At 37.1% G+C, this 24603-nt stretch overlaps 1 protein-coding gene across 5 annotated transcripts in view; it reads right to left on the reverse strand.

Moving 5' to 3' along the window:
* HERC2 (HECT and RLD domain containing E3 ubiquitin protein ligase 2) overlaps nt 1–24603 on the reverse strand; it is a 284479-nt gene that overhangs the window by 165500 nt on the left and 94376 nt on the right. For all 5 annotated transcript variants that reach the window (XM_047861969.1, XM_047861966.1, XM_047861967.1 and 2 more), the window contains 7 exons: nt 19683–19883; nt 14151–14379; nt 13930–14054; nt 9571–9749; nt 2859–3043; nt 1511–1666; nt 434–619 (listed from right to left, as the gene is read on the reverse strand). In XM_047861969.1, coding sequence (XP_047717925.1) covers nt 434–619; nt 1511–1666; nt 2859–3043; nt 9571–9749; nt 13930–14054; nt 14151–14379; nt 19683–19883 — 1261 coding nt within the window. The remainder of the gene's footprint in view (nt 1–433; nt 620–1510; nt 1667–2858; nt 3044–9570; nt 9750–13929; nt 14055–14150; nt 14380–19682; nt 19884–24603) is intronic.

Here is a 24603-nt window from a genome sequence, read left to right on the forward strand (position 1 = left end):
CAATTTGGTAAGCACTATAGACAGTACATATAGGGAAGTGCTCAGCTAAATATCGGAATTCCACAACTTAGTAACATCAGTTAGAAATGAGTTTAAAAAGTCATCCCATATTGATGTCAGCCTCCAAAGCTGGACTATATCTAATTGCCGCAACAGTACCTTCTGGAGACAACACCCAAGAAAGGGTTCTACAGAACTTTCTAAAATAGTCCAATTCAGAAAGTAACAACAATTAACAGAAAAATCATTTCTTATATATAATCTAAATCTCTTCTGATTTGGATTATCTTGATTTTCCACTTATACTCCCATCAGTGAAAATGGCAAATACTGGTTTCTCTTTGTGAAGTATCCTTTCGGATAAAAAGGCAAGAATAGGTTAGATCAGGATAAACTTTCCTCAGCAGAAGTTCTAGAAGTTAAGATGTCATACCCATGATGCCAGGCCAGGCTAACTCTTCGTTATCATCCCTTTCCTTTCCCGGTGCAAGGTGATTGAACCGATCCAGGTGTTCTAACAGGCCACCCAGCAGAGGGACAGCTCCAGCCTCCTGCATGAGACCAGCATTTTTACTGAGCAGAAGCACTATAGAAACTACTAGTTCTGGAAGGAGAACACCTAAATTTTAAAAGAAAAAAAACAGCATTAAGATTTAAATAAAACCATATATCCTATAAAACTACTTTCTAAGCTTGTTCTATGTTCAAATTCTGATAAATCACAAAATAAGGAAAGCATATTTCTACAGGATTATTTTATCTTTCATTTTGAAAGAGACAAAGGTATCAGACAGAACCCTCTGAGTTACAAGAATACTTTTCAAAACCACTGTTTTTTTTTTTTTCAACGTTTATTTATTTTTGGGACAGAGAGAGACAGAGCATGAACGGGGGAGGGGCAGAGAGAGAGGGAGACACAGAATCGGAAACAGGCTCCAGGCTCTGAGCCATCAGCCCAGAGCCTGACGCGGGGCTCGAACTCAGGGACCGCGAGATCGTGACCTGGCTGAAGTCGGACGCTTAACCGACTGCGCCACCCAGGCGCCCCAAAACCACTGTGTTTCAACACTTCTGTGAACTTGTCTTTTATTCAGAAAACTTACGTGTTTACAACTAAGTTTACTTTCAGTAAAAAAGCACTTAATAAGAATGCTCTAGTGTCACAGAACTAACTTGAAAACATATTAAGAAATACTGGAAATTATTAAGGTCCTGAAAGGCGCAATTAATTTTTATGGGGCTGAAATAAAATTAGACAATTCCCAATGACCTCATTATTGAAATGTTAATAATGGCTGTATGACTCTAAATCACTAATTACATTTACAGTGACACAACTCCTACACCAACAGAATTGTCAAGCAAGTAAAAAAAGAAAAGGAGAAAAGCCAACATGACTAGAAAATGTATGGGGCAAAGGCATGCAGGTTTATCAGGAAGTGATAAATTTTAAGTCTTATCTATCTCTGAAAATAAATAAATGTCTGAAGGTAGGATATAAAAAAGGTACCAGTGAAGTCCCCTTCCACAATGCAGGCCACCTCTGCAAAGTGCCGCCAGCTGGTGGAAGCAATGCTGGCTGCCACAGGCAGTATATCTCCAATGTGTGTGCACAAAAGGGCTGTGTACTTCTTCAGCAAGGAACCAACACCCATAAGCTCAGGACCTTGAAGAAAGATTTAGAAAATTTCATTTTTACCATTAAAATTTACTTCGTAAATAAATCGCATTGATTCCACCCTCATCTATACATCTTTTATGTATAACAATTTTCTCAAAGGAGAAAATTAACCCATATTCCCTGGCTGTTTTTATGTCACAGTATTTGAGAAACAGTGAATTTGGTTATGTAAATTTTCATACACTGCACTATATAATACCTAGAAAATTTTTTTAATGTAAATACTAAAGTCATAATTTATAGAGTTTTAAAACCTTACACCTAATACACACAAATGTTATCAAATTTCAAGTCTTAACACTTGCAAATTACTTCCAATAAACAAAGTTAGGCATTCTTCAATCTCCTAACATCTTTAACTTTTCTTCCTACAAGGCTCTTAATAGCTTTTCAGTCCTCATGATTTTGTCTTTGAGATGTCTCTTTCGAACTGTAAGTTCACCTATTTCAACCTGAAATTTTCTATCTACAAATGCCTAATTTTTTCAGCAACTAAGATATTTTAGAATATAACATCTATAAAAATATTAACAGCAGCAGATGTTTCCATCCTTGACAGAGAAAGCCAATTTACACAGAGCCACCTTTTGAGCTTGTGGAAAGTACTCTAATCTATGTCATGCACAGAACTAAGTGCTTAAATATCATCTTATTTTAATCCTCATAGGCACCCTCAGATGTTATCCCAGCCCCGCAGGTGAGCAACATACAGCCCCCTGGTAAATCTCAGACTTAGTCCCATGTCTAGCGGCTAATAAACCAGTGCTATAACTGAGACCCAGCCTTCCTCCAATGATGATTCATTCCTTGCATTACTCCCCACCTGGTTTTCCAGTGCGATCAACAAATGCTATGTCACTACTTTGTTCCCACATTATGTTAGTATCCAACACTCCATAACAGACACGTAGAGTAAGTCTGATAAATTGTCTGTTAAGACTAACTTGAACATAAAGGAAACTATTTTTGATGTCTTCTTTGGACTTAAATATTAAGACGAGGAAACAAAAAATATTGATGAGTCTAATATTTGTCCCCAAAAAAAGTGGATACAAAATGAAGTCCCCCCAAATTGGCACATTTAATAATATAAGAACAACTCATCTGGGAGTGTAGAATAGGCCTAAATTAAAAAGCCCAAAATACACATAAGACATTTTAATTTTAAGCAACTTACTAGATATATCTGAGGTCTGACCAATACTTTCTCCTGGATAAAGTTTACTGATAAGTAGGCGCTGAAAGCGCAGCAACAAATCCAATGAAGCAGTTCTTTCACGACTATGTTGCTCGAAGTCTAGACATGATGAAATCCGACGGGCAACATCTTTCAATCTGGCTACTGTCTGAGAAGCAATGTTTCTATGCAGAGGAAAGAAGATTGCAAAATTTAACAAGCTATGTCTATTAAAAAAAAAAAAAGTATTAAGAAAGCACGTCAAAAACTAAACTCAGAAATATAATCATGCATCCAGGTGACCTGTAGCGGGCTTCCTTCCCCAAATATGAGTCAGGTGTGTCGGCAGTAAACACAACCTCAGTCAAAACTGAGAAAAGAAGCACAGAAGTTGTAAAAGATATAATGATGCCCTTTGCTTTACAAATGTGCTCTAAAGAGCTGTGTGGAATGGTCCAAAATGATAGAAAACAGACCTTTGGGGAAAAAAACAACTGTGTCGTTATTTTTGTCCAAAGCTGTATTTCAAATATAGATGTGACACTATTCTTAAATACAAGATTTACTCGCCTTTCTGCATCTGCCTCACAAATCTGCCTTGAGACCTACTCAAGTTAAGTACCTAGGTGGGCAATGCAGGGGGCACACAGGGCTCAGAAAGCACAGGAAGGAAGACCAAAGCGGGTGCAAACAGACCAGGTCAGAGTAACAGGTGCTCAAACAACACAGCAGCAAAGAAAGGAGCAGTGGGATCTAACTTGAGCCACAAACCATCAGTTAATAGGGTGAAAAAGGAAAAAAAAACATGGGTCCCAAAAGTAAAATTAGAACAGTAGTAAAATGTTCTGGCTCCACAAGAAACTTGCAAAAGAACAAGGGCAGGGAGTCAAGTCAAGACAAGAGAATGAAGAGGAATGGACACTGTAGGTGATAGAGTGCCCAGCTGCTGGTACTAGATTCTGTAATGCTGAGTCAGCCCCTGAAGCTTCAAAAGGAGAGTATGTTCTGTTTATGTTTGAGGAAATTAAGTTCGGTATGAGTGTGAACGTAGATTAGAGGAGACATAGACTACCAGATAAGACCCTGCCACCCAGGGACAGTCCCACCACCAGTCAAACAAGGCCTGATCCCCGTACTAAGAACAGAGGAATGAATCAGGGGAAGAAAAGAGCTAAAACAGAGCCTTGCTCTGGGCTGCTGTCAAAGTAGCTCCATCTCAGGGCGGGTGAGGGCCAGCCAGCCAACACCTGGCATTGCCACTGAGCAGGTAAGTCTGGGAACTCTGCATAACACCAGGCCACAGACAGGAATTCTATTCCACTCCTTTGATTTCTAACGTTGACAGTAGGTTTGTGGAAAACCTGTCAGTTGCACTTGCCCCCATGATTCATTCCTGGAACTAACAGCACTGTGAGGAAGAAGTGGAGCAGGAAACATTTGAGGAGTTCCAGCACAACTCCAACACACATCCAAAAGTTGCTAAGAAAGAACAGCAAGAAGCCCTTGGCTACTGCACAGGGATACTCCATCCACACAAAATGAAGGTAGGTGCTCACAGGGTCTTGCCTCTAGTCAACCTCACCTTTCTATTCTACTACCTGATACCCTGCCTTGACAGTAGAAAAAATCTGGGTTTCATGCTATACAAGAAGGAGCAAAGGACACTAATATAAATGTTAACTTATTTCCTTAATAAAAAATCCTGAACCATAATCAAAATGTATAATTCTGGTAGAGTTCACTAATTAAAAAATCTTCATAGTTCTTGATTTTATATAAATATTTTTCAGGGGCTTCTTGCCAGTGTAAGACTAAAGCATTACTCTGAAATCTGTTTCACAACTTATTCTTGGCAAACTGCAATTTCTTTAACCTATTTTCCAAGGAATAAAGTATACAAAACATCCCTACAATCTCTTCCATCTTTAGACTATTTTTCAACAACTGTATCAGCTAAGTCAACACATTGAGCTACCTTCAATCACACTTAAGGTAAGAAAATTAAATATCAAAGTCTCTCTCTACATGAGAGAAGTACACTTTCTACATTTATGAAGAGTCTGGATCATAGGCACTCTGTTAGTGAGAAAGGTGTTGATACATTTTCCTTTCTCTATATTCTAAAACTTTTGTGAAGTGTTGTTTACTTCCAGGGTTGTGGGGTTTTTTTTCTTTTTTTTTTTTAATTTTTTTTTTTCCAACGTTTATTTATTTTTGGGACAGAGAGAGACAGAGCACGAACGGGGGAGGGGCAGGGAGAGAGGGAGACACAGAATCGGAAACAGGCTCCAGGCTCTGAGCCATCAGCCCAGAGCCTGACGCGGGGCTCGAACTCACGGACTGCGAGATCGTGACCTGGCTGAAGTCGGACGCTTAACCGACTGCACCACCCAGGCGCCCACAGGGTTGTGTTTTTTAAGCAGGTATATAATTATTATAAAACTTCTGTGGAGACAGCTCCTCCCTGTGTTACCAAAGGTTCAGAAGACAACCTATGAGATGGTCTAAAAAGTGCTGTCCAATAGTAACATAATGCCAGGAAGCCACATATGTCATTTAAAATGTTCTGCCAGTCACTGGGGCACCTGGCTAGCTCAGTCAGTTAAGCACTGAACCCTTGATTTCAACTCAGGTCATGATCTCACAGTTTGTGAGACTGAGCCCCGCATTGGGCTCTATGCTGACAGTGAGGAGCCTGCTTGGTATCCTCTCTCTCCCTCTCTCTCTGCCCCTTGCCTGATTGTGCTCTTTTTCACTCTGTCAAAATAAACAAATAAACTTAAAAAAATGTTTAATGTTCTGCCAGTCACATTAATAAAGAAAAAAAGAAATGTAAAACCAGTATTAATAAAATATCCCAATATATTGAAAATACTATTTCAACATAAAACTTTCTAACAACTGAACATAAAACTTTCTAAAGTTTTCAACATAAAACTTTCTAACAACTGAATCAAGTCCAAGGTTTTAAATATGAATTTTAATAATTAATAATTCAATTAAAATAACTGAATTTTAATTAATAAAAAATAAAACTTCAGTGTCTCAGCTACACTGGACACATTCCAAGTGCTAATCAGTCAAACATGGCAAGAGACTTCCAGACTGTACAGTAACAGGCATTGATGGGTAAAACAGACAAGTCTCTCCACACCAAGGGAATAAACAGGCCGGGCAACCTACCATAGGCCGAGATCAGGGAACACACACTCACTCTCTGACAAACACCAGGAGTCCTGACACAGCCTCCTCAGCAAAGGGTAGGGCATTCAAGAAGAACTCAATATTGTTTCAGAAAATACATGCTTTATGCTTTAAAACTTCTGCATAGAACTTCATTTTTTAATTACAAAGCACTCAGCATCCATTTTCTCATTTGATCCTTAACTCTATAAACACTGCTCCTGTTATTACTCTTCCAGTTACCACACTGGGGAGAGTTTCACTTGCCAATTTTATACAAGCAGTCACAAGTGAAATCTTCTAGGAATAAATCCCAGCGTCTTTCCACTACCACCAACTACACTGAGTTAATTCACTTTCAATCTGTTGTACTAAAGATCAGAATGTATGAGATACTGATCAAAAGAAACAATCATCAGATTAAAAAAAAAAAATAGGAAAATTTTTTTAATTAGCATTTACTATAATCTATTTAAAGAACTAGCTCTAAAACTTCCTCTTCAAAGTTCCCAATGTGTCCAGTAAATTCTGGTGCTTCAGGTATGGACAGCAGGCTGCCCCCACACCAGCAGCATACTACCCACCACTCTTCTGGACATACATGCAGAGCCCCCTGTTCTCTGAACTTGGCTACTACCTGAGCCAACACTCTAGAATACTTTCTCTATGTATAGAAAATGAAACAAAACAGGAGCCAAGTTTACACAGGAAAGAATTTTGTTAAATAGAAGAGCCAAGGGGCGCCTGGGTGGCGCAGTCGGTTAAGCGTCCAACTTCAGCCAGGTCACGATCTCGCGGTCCGGGAGTTCGAGCCCCGCGTCAGGCTCTGGGCTGATGGCTCAGAGCCTGGAGCCTGTTTCCGATTCTGTGTCTCCCTCTCTCTCTGCCCCTCCTCCGTTCATGCTCTGTCTCTCTCTGTCCCAAAAATAAATAAACGTTGAAAAAAAAAAAATTTTTTTTTTTTTTTTAAATAAAAAAATAAATAAATAAATAGAAGAGCCAAGAGTTTTCCATTGTCTAACAAATACCTTTCAAAAATCACCTTGCTTTTTTGGTCTTTTTGAATGACAATGAAATGTTGGCTGACATTTTTCAGGAACAGTGTCTGATCACTTCAGCCCAAGGTTCCTGTTTATATTCTGACTCTGACTGATTCTTACCTCCTCCAGATAGGGCCTTCAGAAATAATGCTCACCATTCTTTTATTTACTTCAGCATTTAAATTAACAGTTGTCGGGGCGCCTAGGCGGCTTAGTCGGTTGAGAATCCAACTTCGGCTCAGGTCATGATCTCGTGGTTGACGAGTTCGAGCCCCATGTCAGGCTCTGTACTGACAGCTCAGAGCCTGGAGCCTGCTTTGGATTCTGTGTCTCCCTCTCTCTCTGTCCCTCCCCCACTCATGCTCTGTCTCTCTCTGTCTCAAAAATAAATAAAAAGATTAAAAAAAAAATTTTAATTAAAAGTTGTCTTAGGCATCCAGATGACCAACAGACACATGAAAAGATGCTCAACATCGCTCATCATCAGGGAAATACAAATCAAAACCACATCAAGATACCACTTCACACCAGTCAGAATGATTAAAATTAACTCAGGTGGGGCGCCTGGGTGGTGCAGTCGGTTAAGCGTCCGACTTCAGCCAGGTCACGATCTCACGGTCCGTGAGTTCGAGCCCTGCGTCAGGCTCTGGGCTGATGGCTCAGAGCCTGAAGCCTGCTTCCAGTTCTGTGTCTCCCTCTCTCTCTGCCCCTCCCCCTTCATGCTCTGTCTCTCTCTGTCCCAAAAATAAATAAACGTTGAAAGAAAAAAAATCATTATATAAAATTAACTCAGGAAACAACAGATGCTGAGAAAAGGGAACCCTCTTGCAATTGTTGGTAAGAATGCAAACTAGTGCAGCCACTCTGGAAAACAGTGTGGAGGTTCCTCAAAAAATTAAAAACAGAATTACCCTACTACCCAGAAATAGCACTACTAGGAATTTATCCAAAGGATACAGGAGGGCTGATTCATAGGGGCACAGGTACCCCAACGTTTATAGCAGCACTATCAACAATAGCCAAATTATGGATAGAGCCCAAATGTCCATCAACAGATGAATGGATAAGGAAGATGTGGTTTATATATATAATGGAATACTACTTGGCAATGAGAAACAATGAAATCTTGCCATTTGTAACAATGTGGATGGAACTGCAAGGGTATTATGCTAAGTGAAATAAATCAGTCAGAGAAAGACAGATATCATATGTTCTCACTCACATGGAATTTGAGAAACTTAACAGAAGACCATGGGAGAAGGAAGGGGAAAAAAATTGTTTCAAACAGAAAGGAAGGCAAACCATAAGAGACTCTTAAATACAGAAAACTGAGGGTTGATGGGGGGTGGGGGGAGAAGGGAAAATGGGTGATGGGCACTAAGGAAGGCACTTGTTGGGATGAGCACTGGGTGTTGTATGTAACCTATGAATCATGGGAATCTACTCCTGAAGCCAAGAGCACAGTGTACATACTGTATGTTAGCTAACTTGACAATAAATTATATTAAATAATTAATTAAAAAGATAAAAAAATAAAAGTTGTCTTAGTAATACATAGAATTCTATGACATATGCAATGAGGCAATGATACAACCAATTTAAAAAAAAAAAGTTCTACCAAAATGATTTTCATTTGCATCTACTGCTTACTAATGAGGCTAAGAATCTTTTCCTGTTTATCGTACATTCCAATTTTCTCTTGTTTGAAAATCTTTAGAATCTCCAGTTCTACCTCACACACTCCAAACTCTCCCCTCATCTATATTTAATGTCTGCTCTTAAAACAGTGTGGAGGTTCCTCAAAGTTAAAAACAGAACTACCTTATGATCCGGGAATCATCCTACTGGGTATTACCCAAATACAAAAACACTCATTCAAAGGGAAGCTGCCCGAGTGTCCCTCAATAGATGAATGGATAAAGAAGATGTGGTGTGTATACACAATGAAATATGATTCATCCATAAAAAATGAAACCCTGTCATTTGCAATGACATGGATAGAGCTAGAAAGTATAATACTAAGTACTTAAGTCAGCAGAGAAAGACAAATACCATATGATGTCACTCATATGTGGAATTTAAGAAATAAAACAAATGAGTAAAGGGGGGAAAAAGACAGACAAACCAAGAAACAGACTCTTAATTACAGAGAACAAACTGATGGTTACCAGATGGGAGGGGGGTGGGAGGATGGCTTAACTAGGCGACAGAAATTAAGGAGTGCACTTAAAATGAGCACAGGATGATACATGAAACTGTTCAATTACTATATTGTATACCTAAAGCTAATATAACACTGTGTGTTTACTAACTAGATTTAAAATAAAAACTTAAAAGAGTCTGCTCTTTACCCCAAAACCTATTCTACATAATTTTCAGAGTATACCTCAACAGCCAAAACATTTTCAGACCCTAGTGCTAGCTAGATCTCACTATCTTACTATGAAAACCAATAATCCTCCTGTTAAAATATATCTAATACTATTTACCTAAGAAGCTGTTGTATGAGCTGAACCAGAGGCAAACACTGTTTTCCAGAAGATTCATAGATCCCAGTATTAATAAGATCTTTATCCAATGGAGTCCTACTTCTATGAAATGTCGAGGCACTGGCTTCCTGTTCATCAATTTCTTTTTCCTTCTGTGCTTCTTTTTTGGCTTCCATATCCTGTAATTCATAAAACAGAAACTGGTTACCAGTTATCTTAGTACCAAGTGTGAATGCACCCTGAGCTGAGCCCTGATCTCACAGCCTAGATGTCCCAGCTTCTGTGCACTAACTCACAAAACCACCTGGTGACACTGGCCCACATCCACTGTCAGAAACCCCACTGCTCAGGTGCTCAGTTTCTAAACAGACTATTTGTCCTATAAATCCATTACCCAGGCTGCCATTGCTGATGTTCTCCAGGTTCCTTCTGTAAAGTCCCTAAAATCTTTTCTCCTGCTACTGGATCTAAGAAATACTTAATGTGATCTGCCCCATACACACACAGTCTATTTTGCAAATATGAAGCAAGAACTCAAGAATAAGAGGATATATTCCCAAGTCATGTATCTGATAAGAAACATGTGTTCAGAATACAGAAAGAATTCTTACAACTCAACAATTAAAAAATAACCAACTTAAAAATAAGCAAAGGATTTGAATAGAAGTATCTTCAAAGATGATATATAAGTGGCTCATAAGCACATGAAAAGATGTTAGACATCATTAGTCATCAGGGAAATTCACATCTGTTAGGATAGCTACAAAAGAAAAGTTGGACAGTAGCAAGCATTGACAAGGATGTAGAGAAATCAGAACCCTCATACATTGCTACTGGGAATATAAAGTGGCACAGCCACTTAAGAAAAAAATCTGGCCATTCTTCAAAACATAAACACAGAGATACTATAAAACAAAACAAATCCACTCCTAGGCATACACCCATAAGAAAAAAAAAGCCTGTCCAAACAAAAACCTATACACAAATGTTCGTAACAGCATTATTCATAACTTAAAAATAGAAACAACTAAATGTCCATTGGCTGATGAATGTATAAACAAAATGTGCTATGCCATACAATGGAATATTATTTAGCAATTTTAAAAAATTAAGTATGACATGAATAAACTCTGAAAACACTAGGCTAAGTGAAAAGCCAGACACAAAAGGTCACGTATTGTATAAATCCATTTATATGAAATGTCCAGAGCTAAAAATTCTTCAGGAGACAGAAAGTAGATTAGCAGTTGTCAATGGTTGAGACAAGTAGGGAATAGGGGGTGTGACTGTTAAGGGACACAGAGTTTCTTTTTGAAGTAATGAAAAGGTTCTGAAATCACTGGTGATGATGGTTGCGCAACTCTGTGAGTATACCACTGAATTATACACTGTAAAAGAGTGAATTTTATAGTATGTGAATTAGATCGCAATAAAGCTATTATTTAAAAAAAAAAGAAACATGGGGCGCCTGGGTAGCGCAGTCGGTTAAGCGTCCGACTTCGGCCAGGTCAAGATCTCGCGGTCCGGGAGTTCGAGCCCCGCGTCGGGCTCTGGGCTGATGGCTCAGAGCCTGGAGCCTGCTTCCGATTCTGTGTCTCCCTCTCTCTCTGCCCCTCCCCCATTCATGCTCTGTCTCTCTCTGTCCCAAAAATAAAATAAAACGTTGAAAAAAAAATTAAAAAAAAGAAACAAAAAGGCAAAAAACAAAAATAGAAGGTATCTTTGCCAAACACAACCAATATTCCTGAGGACTTACTATATACCAAGCATTGTTCTAGTAACCAAATTTATGGTGAAAAAGCAAGAAATTTCTTTCCTTCTGAGCATTTTCTAATGGCAAAAACCAGAACAGTCTAAACACCAACAACAATCCACCCCAATCCTTGAGGGGTATAGGGATGAAGACTCAGCCTCAGTGGCTACCCACTGTTAAGGATAAGAGAGCAACATAAATCAGAAAAATGAATAATGTGCATCCTTTTAACCCAGCACAATTTCATTTCTAAAACTCATTCCTAATAATCATTCTTATACTCTATTCAATGACTTATAATCCATAAGAATATACTTAGAGGCGCCCGGGTGGCTTAGTCAGTTAACCATCCAACTTCTGATTTTGGCTCAGGTCATGATCTCACAGTTCATGGAATCAAGCCCAGCACTGGGTTCTGCACTAACAACTTGAAGCCTGCTCGGGATTTTCTCTCTCCTCTCTCTCTGCCCTTTCCCCCACTCATGCACACTATCAAAATAAATTACATTTTTAAAAAGAATATAATTAATAATTGTAGTAAAAATATCTAAAACCTAAATGGTAAATAGATTATTTATAAAAAATAAAAAGGAATATGAAGGGACTCCCTTTTCATATGACAGACTTCTCCAAAACAACAGAACAAATGGACAGTAAAATATACAACAGAAAACATGGCAACCTGATGAGTAAAAAAGATGCAAATTAACACACCACTGAAATTAATCCTAGCCTCATAATCACATCATTAGTAAACATTTGCATCCTCAAAAGTCAGACAATAAAACAAAAATATTAACAATATTGGCATACTAATAATTCTTAAATATGAGGTTTTTGTTTATGTCTTTCTGTAGCTTTATAACAATTTTGTTTTAAAATGAATGGCCTTTTAGTTATCTTTTAGGCTTAATGATTATATAGATCACAATCTATGTATCTCGGTAGCCTCTCTACCTCTGCAATACCCTGCCTCCAATACCTCCTTAAAGGTCCCTCCCTCTGTCCAGCAGGAAGTGAGGAATAAACATTTGCTAACTAAATTAATAGGTTCTAAAAATACTGCTTGGGTCATATCTGGCCCACTCGTGGACTTCCTCTGTCTGTTCTCTGTCACGGCTCCCATCAGGTAAGCTGTCACACAGAGCTGTGTGGGGAAGAGGAAGAAAAGGAAGAGGCTTGGAATCAGCAAACCTACCACTCACTAGTCCTAACACCTTAGCAAATCACTACACTTTTGTGGTACATATGTCCACATCTATAAAATGGAATTTTAAACCACTTTTTCCACTCAACACCGTTGACAAAGTTAAAAGAGAAAATCAAAATAAAGTACACAGCATAGTACCTGGAAAATAATAGCTATACAAAGAACTGTAGTTGTTCCTAATGTTATTTATACGATTTCTTCTATTTTTGTCAATTTAAATTTTTTTTTAATGTTTTTATTTATTTTTGAGAGACAAAGCGTGAACAGTGGAGGGACAGTGAGAGAGGGAGAAGTAGAATTAGAAGTAGGCTCCAGGCTCTGAGCTGTCAGCACAGAGCCTGGCACGGGACTTGAACTCACGAACCATGAGATCGTGACCTGAGCTAAAGTCGGACACGTAACCGACTGAGCCACCCAGGCGCCCCTATTTTTTTTTTTTTCAATTTAATCAAAGTACTTCTTAAGTACACTTTCAAAGATATTTTCAATGTATTTACTTCATCTAATTTTGTCAGTGTTAGTTTTTAGATAAAAAACTATTGCAACAATAAAAGCAACAAAAGAAGCTATGAATGACCAATAAGTACATACAAATGCAAATTAAAACCACACTTCCCTCACCCAGAATAGCTAAATTTATGAAGAATGACATGCCTCATGTCGGTGAGGTCAAGAAGAGCTAGAACTAGAACTCTCATATTGGCTGGTTCAAATTAAATGCCACAGCCACTTTGGGAAACTGTAAAAACACAGTCACCAAAAGACCTAGCAAATTCTACTTCCAAGTATTTACGCAAGAGAAAAACACATGTTCACTAAAGGACTTGTATACAGCATGATCAAAGCAGCTTTACAGAATCAAAAATTTTAATCAAATGTCTATCAACAGGACAATGAATAAACAAACAGTGCCATAATCATACAATGAAATACTCAATGGTAAAAACAACAGATGAGTCTGAAAATTATCAATGTAAAATAAAGCAGACATAAAATAGTACATACTATATGATTCCATTTATGTGGCAATCAGAACTGGCAACACTAATTTAATCTGAGGGAAGATGGGAGTCCTGGAGTGCAAAGAGGCACAATGACACTTTCTAGGGTGAAGGAAATGATTCATAATATGATCAGGGTATCTGTCATATTCATTTAAGTAGATAAAAGTGGGTATATTTTATCATACTTAATATCTCAAGTTTTTTTAACTAGTTAGATAAAAAAGCTTTAATTACAGAAAATATTTGGATGTTACTAACCATTTTATGTTTGTTTTTCAATAATTCTTTCAAAATGTTGTTATTTCTCCACCTGAGTACAGTGTTTCAATCTCAGCTCACTGACAGGTAAAACTTGCCTCTGTCAGCTCACATACATACTCCTAGAACCATACCTGGATTTCTGCAGTAATGGCTGCATTTAAGGCCGACTCTAAGCCTCCATCAGCCATCAAGCTGCCCACCAGAAGATCAATCATGAATCGACGACCTGGACTTATGTTTACTTCATTGCCTGAAACTGGAAAGGAAAGTGTTTTTGACAATGTGAGGTAAGTGCCAATGCCCCTTGGCACCCTCTTGTGCACCCACCACTCCACCCCATCCCCAAACCCACCTGCACAGGGCAGGAGAGCAGAGAGCGCCCGGGCCCTTTCCTCAGCAGTGGGCAGAAGCACGGACCACCCACTCTGCAGCACAGCCTGAGCAGCTGCCTGCACGGTGCTCAGCACACCTGCACTGCTGGCCAGAGACACCACAGTCTGTTTCAGGCTGTTGAGGAGGACGCTGCCCAGACCTAAACCAAGGAATTCTGGGTCAACCTGGTGACTAATGGCAGCATGCAACTGAAAGGAGAAAAAGAATTTTAATTTAGAAGTCCTAAAAACAAGTGTATTTCAAATCTTGTTAAAGATTAAATAATACCTCAAACTGAGTTTTATTCAAATAATAAAGAAAAAAGCTCTGCTATATGAATTTTTTTAACTAGACTAAAAACTTTTACTCATACTAGGTGAGAGTCCACAGTCCAGAATTTTTTAAACCCACTATAAATACATATATGGAAGAGCTCAAGACCAATGGAGAGGTTAAATCATGTGGAAACAGGGGCACCTGGGTGGCTCAGTCGGTTACACACTCGACTGGCTCAGGTCATGATCTCACGATTTGTGAGTTCGAGCTCCACATCGGGCTCTGTGCTGACAGCTCAGAGTCTGGAGCCTGCTTCGGATTCTGTGTATCCCTCTCTCTCTGCCCCTCTCCCACTTATGTTCTATCTCTCTCTCTCTTTCAAAAATAAATAAACATTAAAAGAAATAAAATCAAGTGGAAACAGCAACCTCCACCCCACCACCAGTCATCTGCACCAAACACAGAGAAATAGCGAATATAATACAACCCGAAAGCTGTTAAAAAAATATAGGGGCGCCTGGGTGGCTCAGTCAGTTGAGCATCTGACTTCAGCTCAGGTCATGGTATTGCAGCTTGTGAGCTCAAGCCCCACATTGGGCTCACTGCTGTCAATGCAGAGCCTGCTTTATATCCTCTGTTCCCTTCTCTCTCTGCCCCTCTCATGCTCTCTTTCAAAAATAAATAAACATTTAAAAAATGTTTTAAAAAAAAAAGATTATATAGCCAAGCTGAGAGTATACAAGGAAGTTCCTCAAGGGCCAAACCAGAACTCAGAGAGATACACACAGCAGGAGCCAAGAGGTTCTGGACTCTAAGAACAGATCAAGGCCTTGGGGCATGAGATTCCAGCTGCCCCTGACAGCCCACTGAACCTGAGTTTCCTGCAGAAGTTTGGGAGCCACTGAAGATCACCCATCTATTGCCAGCCAGGGCCTGAAAACAACACTGTCCATAAAAGCTTTTGGTAGAAAGAGACCCCACAATAAATCAGAGACCTGACAGATGTAAAATCTGTCCTGTGAACAGATGTAAAATCAAGTTTACACCAACCATCTAGGTACACATATCACAAGTCAAGAACTGAAAACCAAAACTCATCTGGAGCCTGAGAAACTCATGACACTTAAGAGACACAAATACAAAACTGTCGTCTGGGGACATCATCATAGCCAAAGGCAAGGGGATACCCCTAGCAAACCCTCCCCTGAAAGTGGTGTTGCAGTCAGAAAGGACAAGCCATACTAGGTCACCACAAGGTAGAATCAAAAAACAGAGCTCTTATAAGAGGCAAAACTCACACCCCAAGGCAGCAATAAAAACAATGGAATGACTCCATAAAAAAAGAAAATGTTCTTAGAGATCAAGGAAGGAACAGAACCCAGAAGAATATAATGAACAAAATGAAAGCTTTGAAAAAGACCCAAATATAAATTCTAAAAATGAAAAAAACAGCTACAAGAATAAAAACCTCAAGGCAGAAGTGTGAAAAGCCTGGGCCCAGGTTCCAGCCCTAAACCTTGAGGCCATGGGTACCTGATCTGGGCCACATTCCTAAACCTCTCTCTGTGTCCTCATTTATGCAATATACATCACAGGTCCTAACTCTCAGATGGGTGGCACACTGATTTAATGAGTTAATGCATGGAATGCAATGATCATACAAGTATTTATTTTATAATGGACAATTCAAAAATATGGAACATTCATCTAAAGAAAGGATTTGGGAACTGAAAGAGAGCACTGAATGAAAAACCAGAAGGCAGAATGGAAAAGACAGAAAATGAACATCATAAAAGATAAAAAAGATTTTTAAAATATCAAAGAAGTTGTGATACTTAGGAAGACAAGAGAAGTTCAACATACACTGAGAAGTAGATAAAAAAAAAGGAGATAAAAAAAGAGTTAATTTCAATGGTAAATGGTGACTATTTTTCAAAACTTAACAAAACATGAGAATGAGAATCATAACCTCAAGTTATATATACAAAAATAAATCCTCACCTAGACATAATGTATTAAAATTACAAAACAAAAGAACATCTGAAAGGCTACCAAAAAGAAAGACACCTTAACTACAAAGAAACAATTACATCAATAAAACAATTTTCATCAGCAAAAATAAAGATGGGAAGACAAAACATCTTCAAACTGTTGATAAAATAACATGTAACCTAGAAAGCTAAGCCCTGTTAAACTACCTTAAGAAACATTCAAGCAAACAGTTTTCAGACTTTACAACTCACAGACCTTGATGAAGAAACTTACTGAAGGAGGTACTCAGGAGGGAGAAGATATAAGCAACAATGACAAAACAAATTGGTTAAAAAAAAAAAAAAAGAAAAAAAGGCTACATCAAAGTAAGCATGGTCTCTTTAAAAATGACGATTATAATGGGGCGCCTGGGTGGCACAGTCCGTTAAGTTCCTTGATTCTTGATTTTAGTTCAGGTCATGATCTCACAGTTTCATGGGTTCAAGCCCCACATCATGCTCTGTGTTGACAGCATGGAGGCTACTTGGGATTCTCTCTCTCCCTCTCTCTCTGCTGGCAGTCTCCCCCATTTTGTGCTGTTTCTGTCTCTCTCAAAATAAATAAACTTAAAAAGAATTTTAATAAAAAAAATGACAGTTATGACTATAATAATTCAAAGAAAAGCAAAAAATGATTATTATTTTTGTAACAATATAAAAATAATTATTTCACCAATCCTAACAGGCATTTCTTTTCATGTCTTAAATCAGAAATGTATCTTACACATCACAATTGGGAGCATTTTTCTTTTAGGGGCACATTTCTTTTAGAGGCACATACACAAAAAAGTGTGCATTGGATCCAATGTAATAATAGACTACCTGACAATTAAAACACAAAAGGTAGAACGGGGAGCTTAGGGTAATGCATCCTATAGCCCCTATATTTTTCAGGAAGAGAAGGACTAGTTACTTAACATTTTGTGGAATTAACAAATATTTAATTTTTTTGTGACATGATTAATGTCCAGAAATCAGATTTAAAAATTTAGGAACAATTAAAGGTATCATGAAAGAAAAAACTGTTTTGGAGGGGTGCCTGGATGGCTCAGTCAGTTGAGCATCCAACTCTTGGTTTCGGCTCAGGTCATGATCTCATAGTTTGTGGGTTCAATCCCTGTATGGGTCTCCACACTGACAGCAAAGAGCCTGCTTGGGATTCTCTCTCCCTCTCTCTCTGCCTCTTCCCCTCTTGCTCTTGCTCTCAAAATAAATAAATAAACTTAAAAAAATTGTTTTCGAAACTTGATCAAGAGATAAATAATAGGGGCGCCCGGGTGGCTCAGTTAAGTGTCTGACTTTGGCTCAGGTCATGACCATGCGGCTTGTGAGTTCAAACCCCACATCGGGCTCTGTGCTGGCAGCTCAGAGCCTAGAGCCTACATTGGATTCTGTGTCTCCCTCTCTCTCTGTCCCCTCCCCTGCTCACATTCTGTCTCTCTCAAAAATACACAAACATTTAAAAGAAGAGAGAAATAATAAAATGAAGAATAAACTTACATAAAACTTATCAGAAGACCTAAATTCAAATACATTAGCAATCACAAAAACTATAAAAAAATTAAATTCGCCTAATGAATAAAGATCCTCAAATTGGATTCTTTTTAAGAATCAAGCTTTGGGGCGCCTGGGTGGCTCAGCCGGTTAAGCGGCCGACTTCAGAACCTGGAGCCTGTTTCATATTGTGTCTCCCTTTCTCTGACCCTCCCCCGTTCATGCTCTGTCTCTCTCTGTCTCAAAAATAAATAAATGTTAAAAAAATAAAATAAAATAAAAAATTTTTAAAGTAAAAAAAATAAGAATCAAGCTTTGTAAGTGAATTTTTTAAATGATGCAATTAAAACATAAGGACCTACAAAAATAGAATAAAGCAACAGAAAAACATATGTCACCAGGTAAATGTAGGCCAAAAGGAACTGAACCTAAAACAACATGAGGTCTTTCTCCATAGCAATGACCAGAATAGCAACATTGCTACAAACCATGGGAAGCAACAACTGGGTGGAATCATGGAAGGGAACCACAGAGGCCCTAATAAATGAGCTCCTCTAGAAGATTTTTGGGAAAGAGAAGTACTCTCCAAACTTCTGCTAATTTGATTAATGCAACTAAACACTAAATTCAGCTGTGTGCTTTTTATTTTTTATTTTATTTTTTTAAATAATTTATTGTCAAGTTAGCTAACATACAGTGTATACAGTGTACTCTTGGCTTCGGGACTAGATTCCCGTGATTCATCACTTACCATAAGCTGTGTGCCTTTTAGAACCAAGGCAAAAAGGGGACAGAAGAAGAGGGAGACATGATGGGTTACATAGAAATCCTTGTATTATAAAGGGAAAAATTATTTTGTTGAGAAAAACTACTTTCTTGACATTCAGTCATAGGATTTTATTGCCAAGAGAAATATGATGACCAAAGATTTCAGCTACAGTTTTTCTTTAAAAAAGAAACAAAGAAGCAAACAAACAAAAAAAGAAAAAAAAAAAAGGAAGAAAAATATGTTTGTAGGTTTTCATATTTTGACCTTTCACCTTAACCTTCCCTGTGACAAAATGGAGGGAGACAAGCTTACAGAGTTGAGCTTTCATACTCCAGAGGAGAGACTGGCTAACACATCCACTGGTCTCTCAGTTATCCACTATCTCACTCAGTTGTTTCTCCACATACAACAGTAAATTCAAGATTGATTCCATGATGAATGCAAACAAGCTGATTATTGCAGAAATAAAACAATCCATATATACTCTCACCCTGCATGCCAAGACTGACTTCCAGAACAAATATAACTAGACTGATTTTTTTTTCTAATTTTTTTCTAACGTTTATTTATTTTTGAAACAGAGAGAGACACAGCATGAACGGGGAAGGAGCAGAGAGAGAGGGAGACACAGAATCGGAAACAAGCTCCAGGCTCTGAGCCATCAACCCAGAGCCCGACGCGGGGCTTGAACTCGCAGACCGCGAGATCGTGACCTGAGCTGAAGTCGGACGCTTAACCGACTGAGCCACCCAGGCGCCCCTAGACTGATTTTTTTAAGCCTAAATAATCTAATCTAAATAATCTAAACACTTTAAATACTTTACATTTTTCATTAGCAGTTCAATTAACAGGCTAAAATGCATACCCTTCAATATACATAAACATTATTACAAATACCTAAGACACTTACGAAGGGAGGGAGAGGAAAGGAAATCATTAATACCTGAAGTCGTAGAAGATTCAGTGTTGCCACAGCCATACATTCTTTCTCTTGAGGTGGAGGCCAGTCAGCAGTGCCGTCCATCCCCTCACTCACTTGCCGTAGTAGGAGGTCCAGCTGCTCAAAAGTCATTGAGCAGATATCTACCACAAAAGGGACACGGAGGCCAATGGACCACTCAGAACAAGACGACCAAGCAAAACTCTATTGAAGAAACAAAAGAACCTAAAATGAATTCACACATTCAGTTCTTGGACTGTTTCACAGAAAAAATTCACCATTATGAATTATGAAGATGCCTTAAATTATTACTTATTCATACCTCTAATTGTCCCCAATACAAATGTACTTTCATGGTTGTCTAGCTTATACACTATCAGCTTCCAATCTTCTCTCTCATTTTAGGACCCAATCTCATTGTGCCACAAATAAAAAGATACAACGTTTATAATCTTTTCACTCTCAAAATTATTAATGCACACTAATAGATAACAGTGAGGATCATAATCTACTTGAACAGTTACAAATAACTGTAAGTAAATAATGAAAGGTTAGGTATATTTAATCTCTAAAGCAACCACTAAAAAACTACACAAAGAGACAACTCAGTAAGTTAAAATGGAGTACTAAAAATTATTCAAACAACCCAAAAGAAGTCAGGAAAAGATAAAGGAATAAAAAAAGAGAGCAAACAAAACCTCACAATGGTAGAAATAAATCTAACTTATAAATAATTAAATTAAATGTAAATGGTCTAAACATACTAACAAAAAGTAGAAACTGTCAGGAGGTATGAAAACCAAAATCTAACTATATGGTATCAACAAGAAATCTACCTTAAATATAAAGATTAAAAAAGTTTAAGTAAAGGAATAGAAAATGGCTATATTAATATCAAACAAAGCAAACTTCAGAGGCAGGAAATTACCAGGGCTAAACAGAGACATTATACAATGATAAAAGGGTCAATTCACAAGAAGACAGGACAATGTTGAATGGTATGTACCTAACAACAGAACCAGAAAACACACGGCAGTAAAAACTGGCAGAAATGAAAGAAATAGATAAATCCATATATATAGTTGAAGACAGCAAAATTATCCTCCTAATAACATAGAACAAAGAGATATTAAAAAAAGTAAAACTTTAAAAGAAACTAATAAAACCATCAATGAACTAGATCAAACTGACACTTACTAGAAAACCACAACAGAATACAGTCATATTTAAAATATTTAATCATAAAATATTTCTTACCTATATAAAAGAATTGAAATCATAGAATATGTTCTCTGAACATAATCAAATTAAGCTTCTTAGAAACCAACAGAAACTAGAAGCCAATAAGAATAACCTAGATGTAAATAACTAGAAAAATCTCTTAAGCATTTGAAAACTAAACAACAGGTTTCTACATTCCAATTAAAAATGGTTACATTTTGATTCTAAAGTAGCCTGCAAAGAATTAAGTATGTTTATGGTAAAACCTACAGCAGCCACTAAAAAGAAATTATATAAAGAAATAAAGTCAAATTCAAAATAAATAAAGTTAAGTGGAATATTAAAAAAATGTTCATATACTCCCAAAAAAGGCAGGAAAAAGCACAATAGAGGAATAATAGAACAAACAAAAGCCAACAAGAAAATGGAAGACTCAAATCTATGTACGTCAAAAATTGGAGGAAACATAAATGATCTAAATATATCAATTAAAAGACAGATTGACTCAAGCATTTTTTTTTAAAATGCACCTATACACGGTACCCAAGAAACTCACTATACACATAATGAGACATGTGGGTTAAAAGTAAAAGATATAAATCTAACAAAACATGTCAAAGACTTATATACTGAAAATGCTAATAAATGAAATCAAAGAAAATGTAAATAAATATCTAGACATACCATTTTCATTGATTGGAAGACTAAATATAGCAAAACTGCCAATTCTCCAAAAATTGATGACAGGTTGAATACAATTTCTATTAAAGTCCAAGCAAGATGTTTTTGCTGACATAGACAAGACTATTCTAAACTTTATATGGCAAGGGAAAGGAACTAGAATATTGACTTCTTATATAACCTCAATAAACAAAACCCATGACATTGGCAAATTCCTACAATAATTATTTCAATTTTTAATTTTTTTTTCAATTAAAAGAATGGAAAAGTTACAGTATGCAAACACTATTAAATAAAAAGCAAGAAGCCCCTGGGTGCCTCAGTCAGTACTTAACACTTAGTCTGACTCTTGATTTTGGCTCTTGAGTCTGAATTCAAAGTTCATGGAATCAAGCCCCGCATTGGGCTCTGTGCTAGGCACGGAGTCTGCATAAGATACTCTCTCTCCCTCTCTCTCTGCCCTTCCCCCCATTCACATGCATGCTCTCCCAAAATAAATCTAATAAAATTTTTACAAAATAAATGAAAAATGAAGCACCTACATTAAAATCAGACAAAACAGACTTCAGAGCAAAGAAAAAGAAGGATAAAGGGGGCATACTGTATAATGCCCTTGGCCAATTCATCAAGATGACAAAGCAAACCTAAATGTGCACATATCTTAAAAAAAAAGAAAAAAAAAGAGCTTCAAAATCTATAAAACAAGAACTGACAAACCCATCCTAAAATGTATATGGAATCTCAAGTGACCCCAAATAAACAAAATAATCTTGAAACAGAGAACAAAACTGGAAAACTCACAATTCCTAATTCAAAGCCTACTACACTACAAAGTTACAGTAATCACAACAGCATGGTCCTGGCATAAAGTACCAATGAAATACTGGCATACAGACCAATGAAACAGAATGGAGAGCCCAAAAATAAGCCATTACCTATACAGTAAAATGATTTTTGATAAGTGCCAACACCATTCAATGGGGAAAGAACAATCTTTTCTACAAATGGTGCTGGGAAAACTGCAAAGCAATCAAATTGGATCATTACCTTATACCATATACAAAAATTAACTTAGAGTGGATCAAAGACCAAAACATAAAAGCTAAAACTATAAAACTTTCAGAAGAAAACACTGGGTGGAATCTACATAACAACAGATTTCTTGGATATATATAACACCAAAAGCATAGGCAACATAAGAAAAAATAGATAAAGTAGACTTACTCAAAATTAAAAACTTGTGTGCATCAAAGGACACTATCAACAAAATGAAAAGACAAGCACAGAATGGGGAAAAAAATAGCTGTAAATCATATACCTGATAAGGGATTAATATCCACAATACATCAAGAACTCCTACAATTCAAGAAAAAATTCAAAAAGGGGCAAAGGACTTAATCAACATTTCCTCAAAGAAGATATACAAATGGTCAATACACACATAAAAAAATGTTCAACATCTTTTCTATCAGGGAAGTGCAAATCAAAACCACAGTGTGATACCACTTCATACACACAAGGATGGCTTCAAACAATCAAAGAAAGAAAACCAGAAAATAACCAGGGTTGGCCAAAAAAAAGTGGAGAAACTGAAACCCTTGTGCATATCTGGTGGGAATGTAAAAATCATGCAGCTGCTGTGGAAAACAGTTTGACAGTTCCTCAAATTCCTCATAATTACCATATGATCCAGCAATTCCACTCCTAGATATATACTCAAACAAACAAAAACAAAAACAAAAAAATGAAAGCGTGGACCCAAATGAAAGCGTTGGGTATTGAGCAACACAACCACAATAGCCAAAGGTACAAAAAAGGAGAAATAAATGAACAAAATGTGGGATATACATATAATGGAATATTATTAAGCCTTTAAAAGGAATAAAATCTTGAAACATCCTCCAACATGGAACAAACTTAAAAACCTTATGCTTAAAAAAATTTTAATTAAAAATTAAAAAACTTATGCTAAGTGGAATAAGCCAGACACAAAAGGTCAAATATTATATGATTATACTTATATGAAGTATCTTGAATAGGCAAATTCACAGAAACAGAAAGTAAATTGAGGTTACTAAGGGCCAAAGGGAAGAGAAAAGGAGACTAATGTTTAATGGGTACAGAATTTTTGTTTAGGATGACAAAGTTCTGGAGATGGATAACAATGATGGTTACACAGTCTCATGAATATACTTAATGCCACTGTATAGTCAACCATAATTTTTTTAATGACCAAAAGCACTGATATTAAAAAAAAAAACTGATAGAGCCAAAAGAAATGGAGAAATCCATAATTATACTTGGAAATACCAACACTATCCTCCTAGAAAGAGATAGAAGCAGACAGAAAATCAGCAAGGATATACAACAATTGAATACCATCAATGAACTGGATTTAATGGACATTTACAGAACACTTCACCCAACAACAGCAAAATATATGTGAAACAAAATACATAACCCTTTTTAAGCACACACACAGAACATTCACTTAAGAGAACATATCCTGAGACACAAATCTTAAGAAACCTAGAAGAATTGAATCATATAGTTTGTTCCCTAACCACAATAAAATTAAACTAGGAACAGTAAGAGAATGATAATAGTACAATCTCCAAACACTTTAAAATTAAATGACACAATAATACATAGGTCACAGAGCAATTCTCAAAAGAAATTAGAGAGTATTTTGAACTGAACAAAAACAAAATACATCAAAATGTATGAGTGCAAATTCGCACTACTTAGAGGGAAATTACAGCATCAACTGCTTAAATATTACAAAAGAAGAAAGGTCTAAAATTAACCTAGGCTTTTTCTTGAAGAAACTAAAAATAGAAAAGTGTGAACCCAAAGCAAGCTGAAGGGGAAAAAAAAATAACAAAGAGAAGAAGCCAATGAAATTGAAAGCAAAAAACAAAGGGAAGTTTTTTGAAACTAAAAGTTCTTTAAAAAGGTCAATAAAATGGATAAATATCTAGGGAAAACTGACAAAGAAACACACACACACAAATTACTAATA

This window comes from Prionailurus viverrinus, chromosome B3 (assembly GCF_022837055.1).
Source record: "Prionailurus viverrinus isolate Anna chromosome B3, UM_Priviv_1.0, whole genome shotgun sequence".
Taxonomy (NCBI): domain Eukaryota; kingdom Metazoa; phylum Chordata; class Mammalia; order Carnivora; family Felidae; genus Prionailurus; species Prionailurus viverrinus.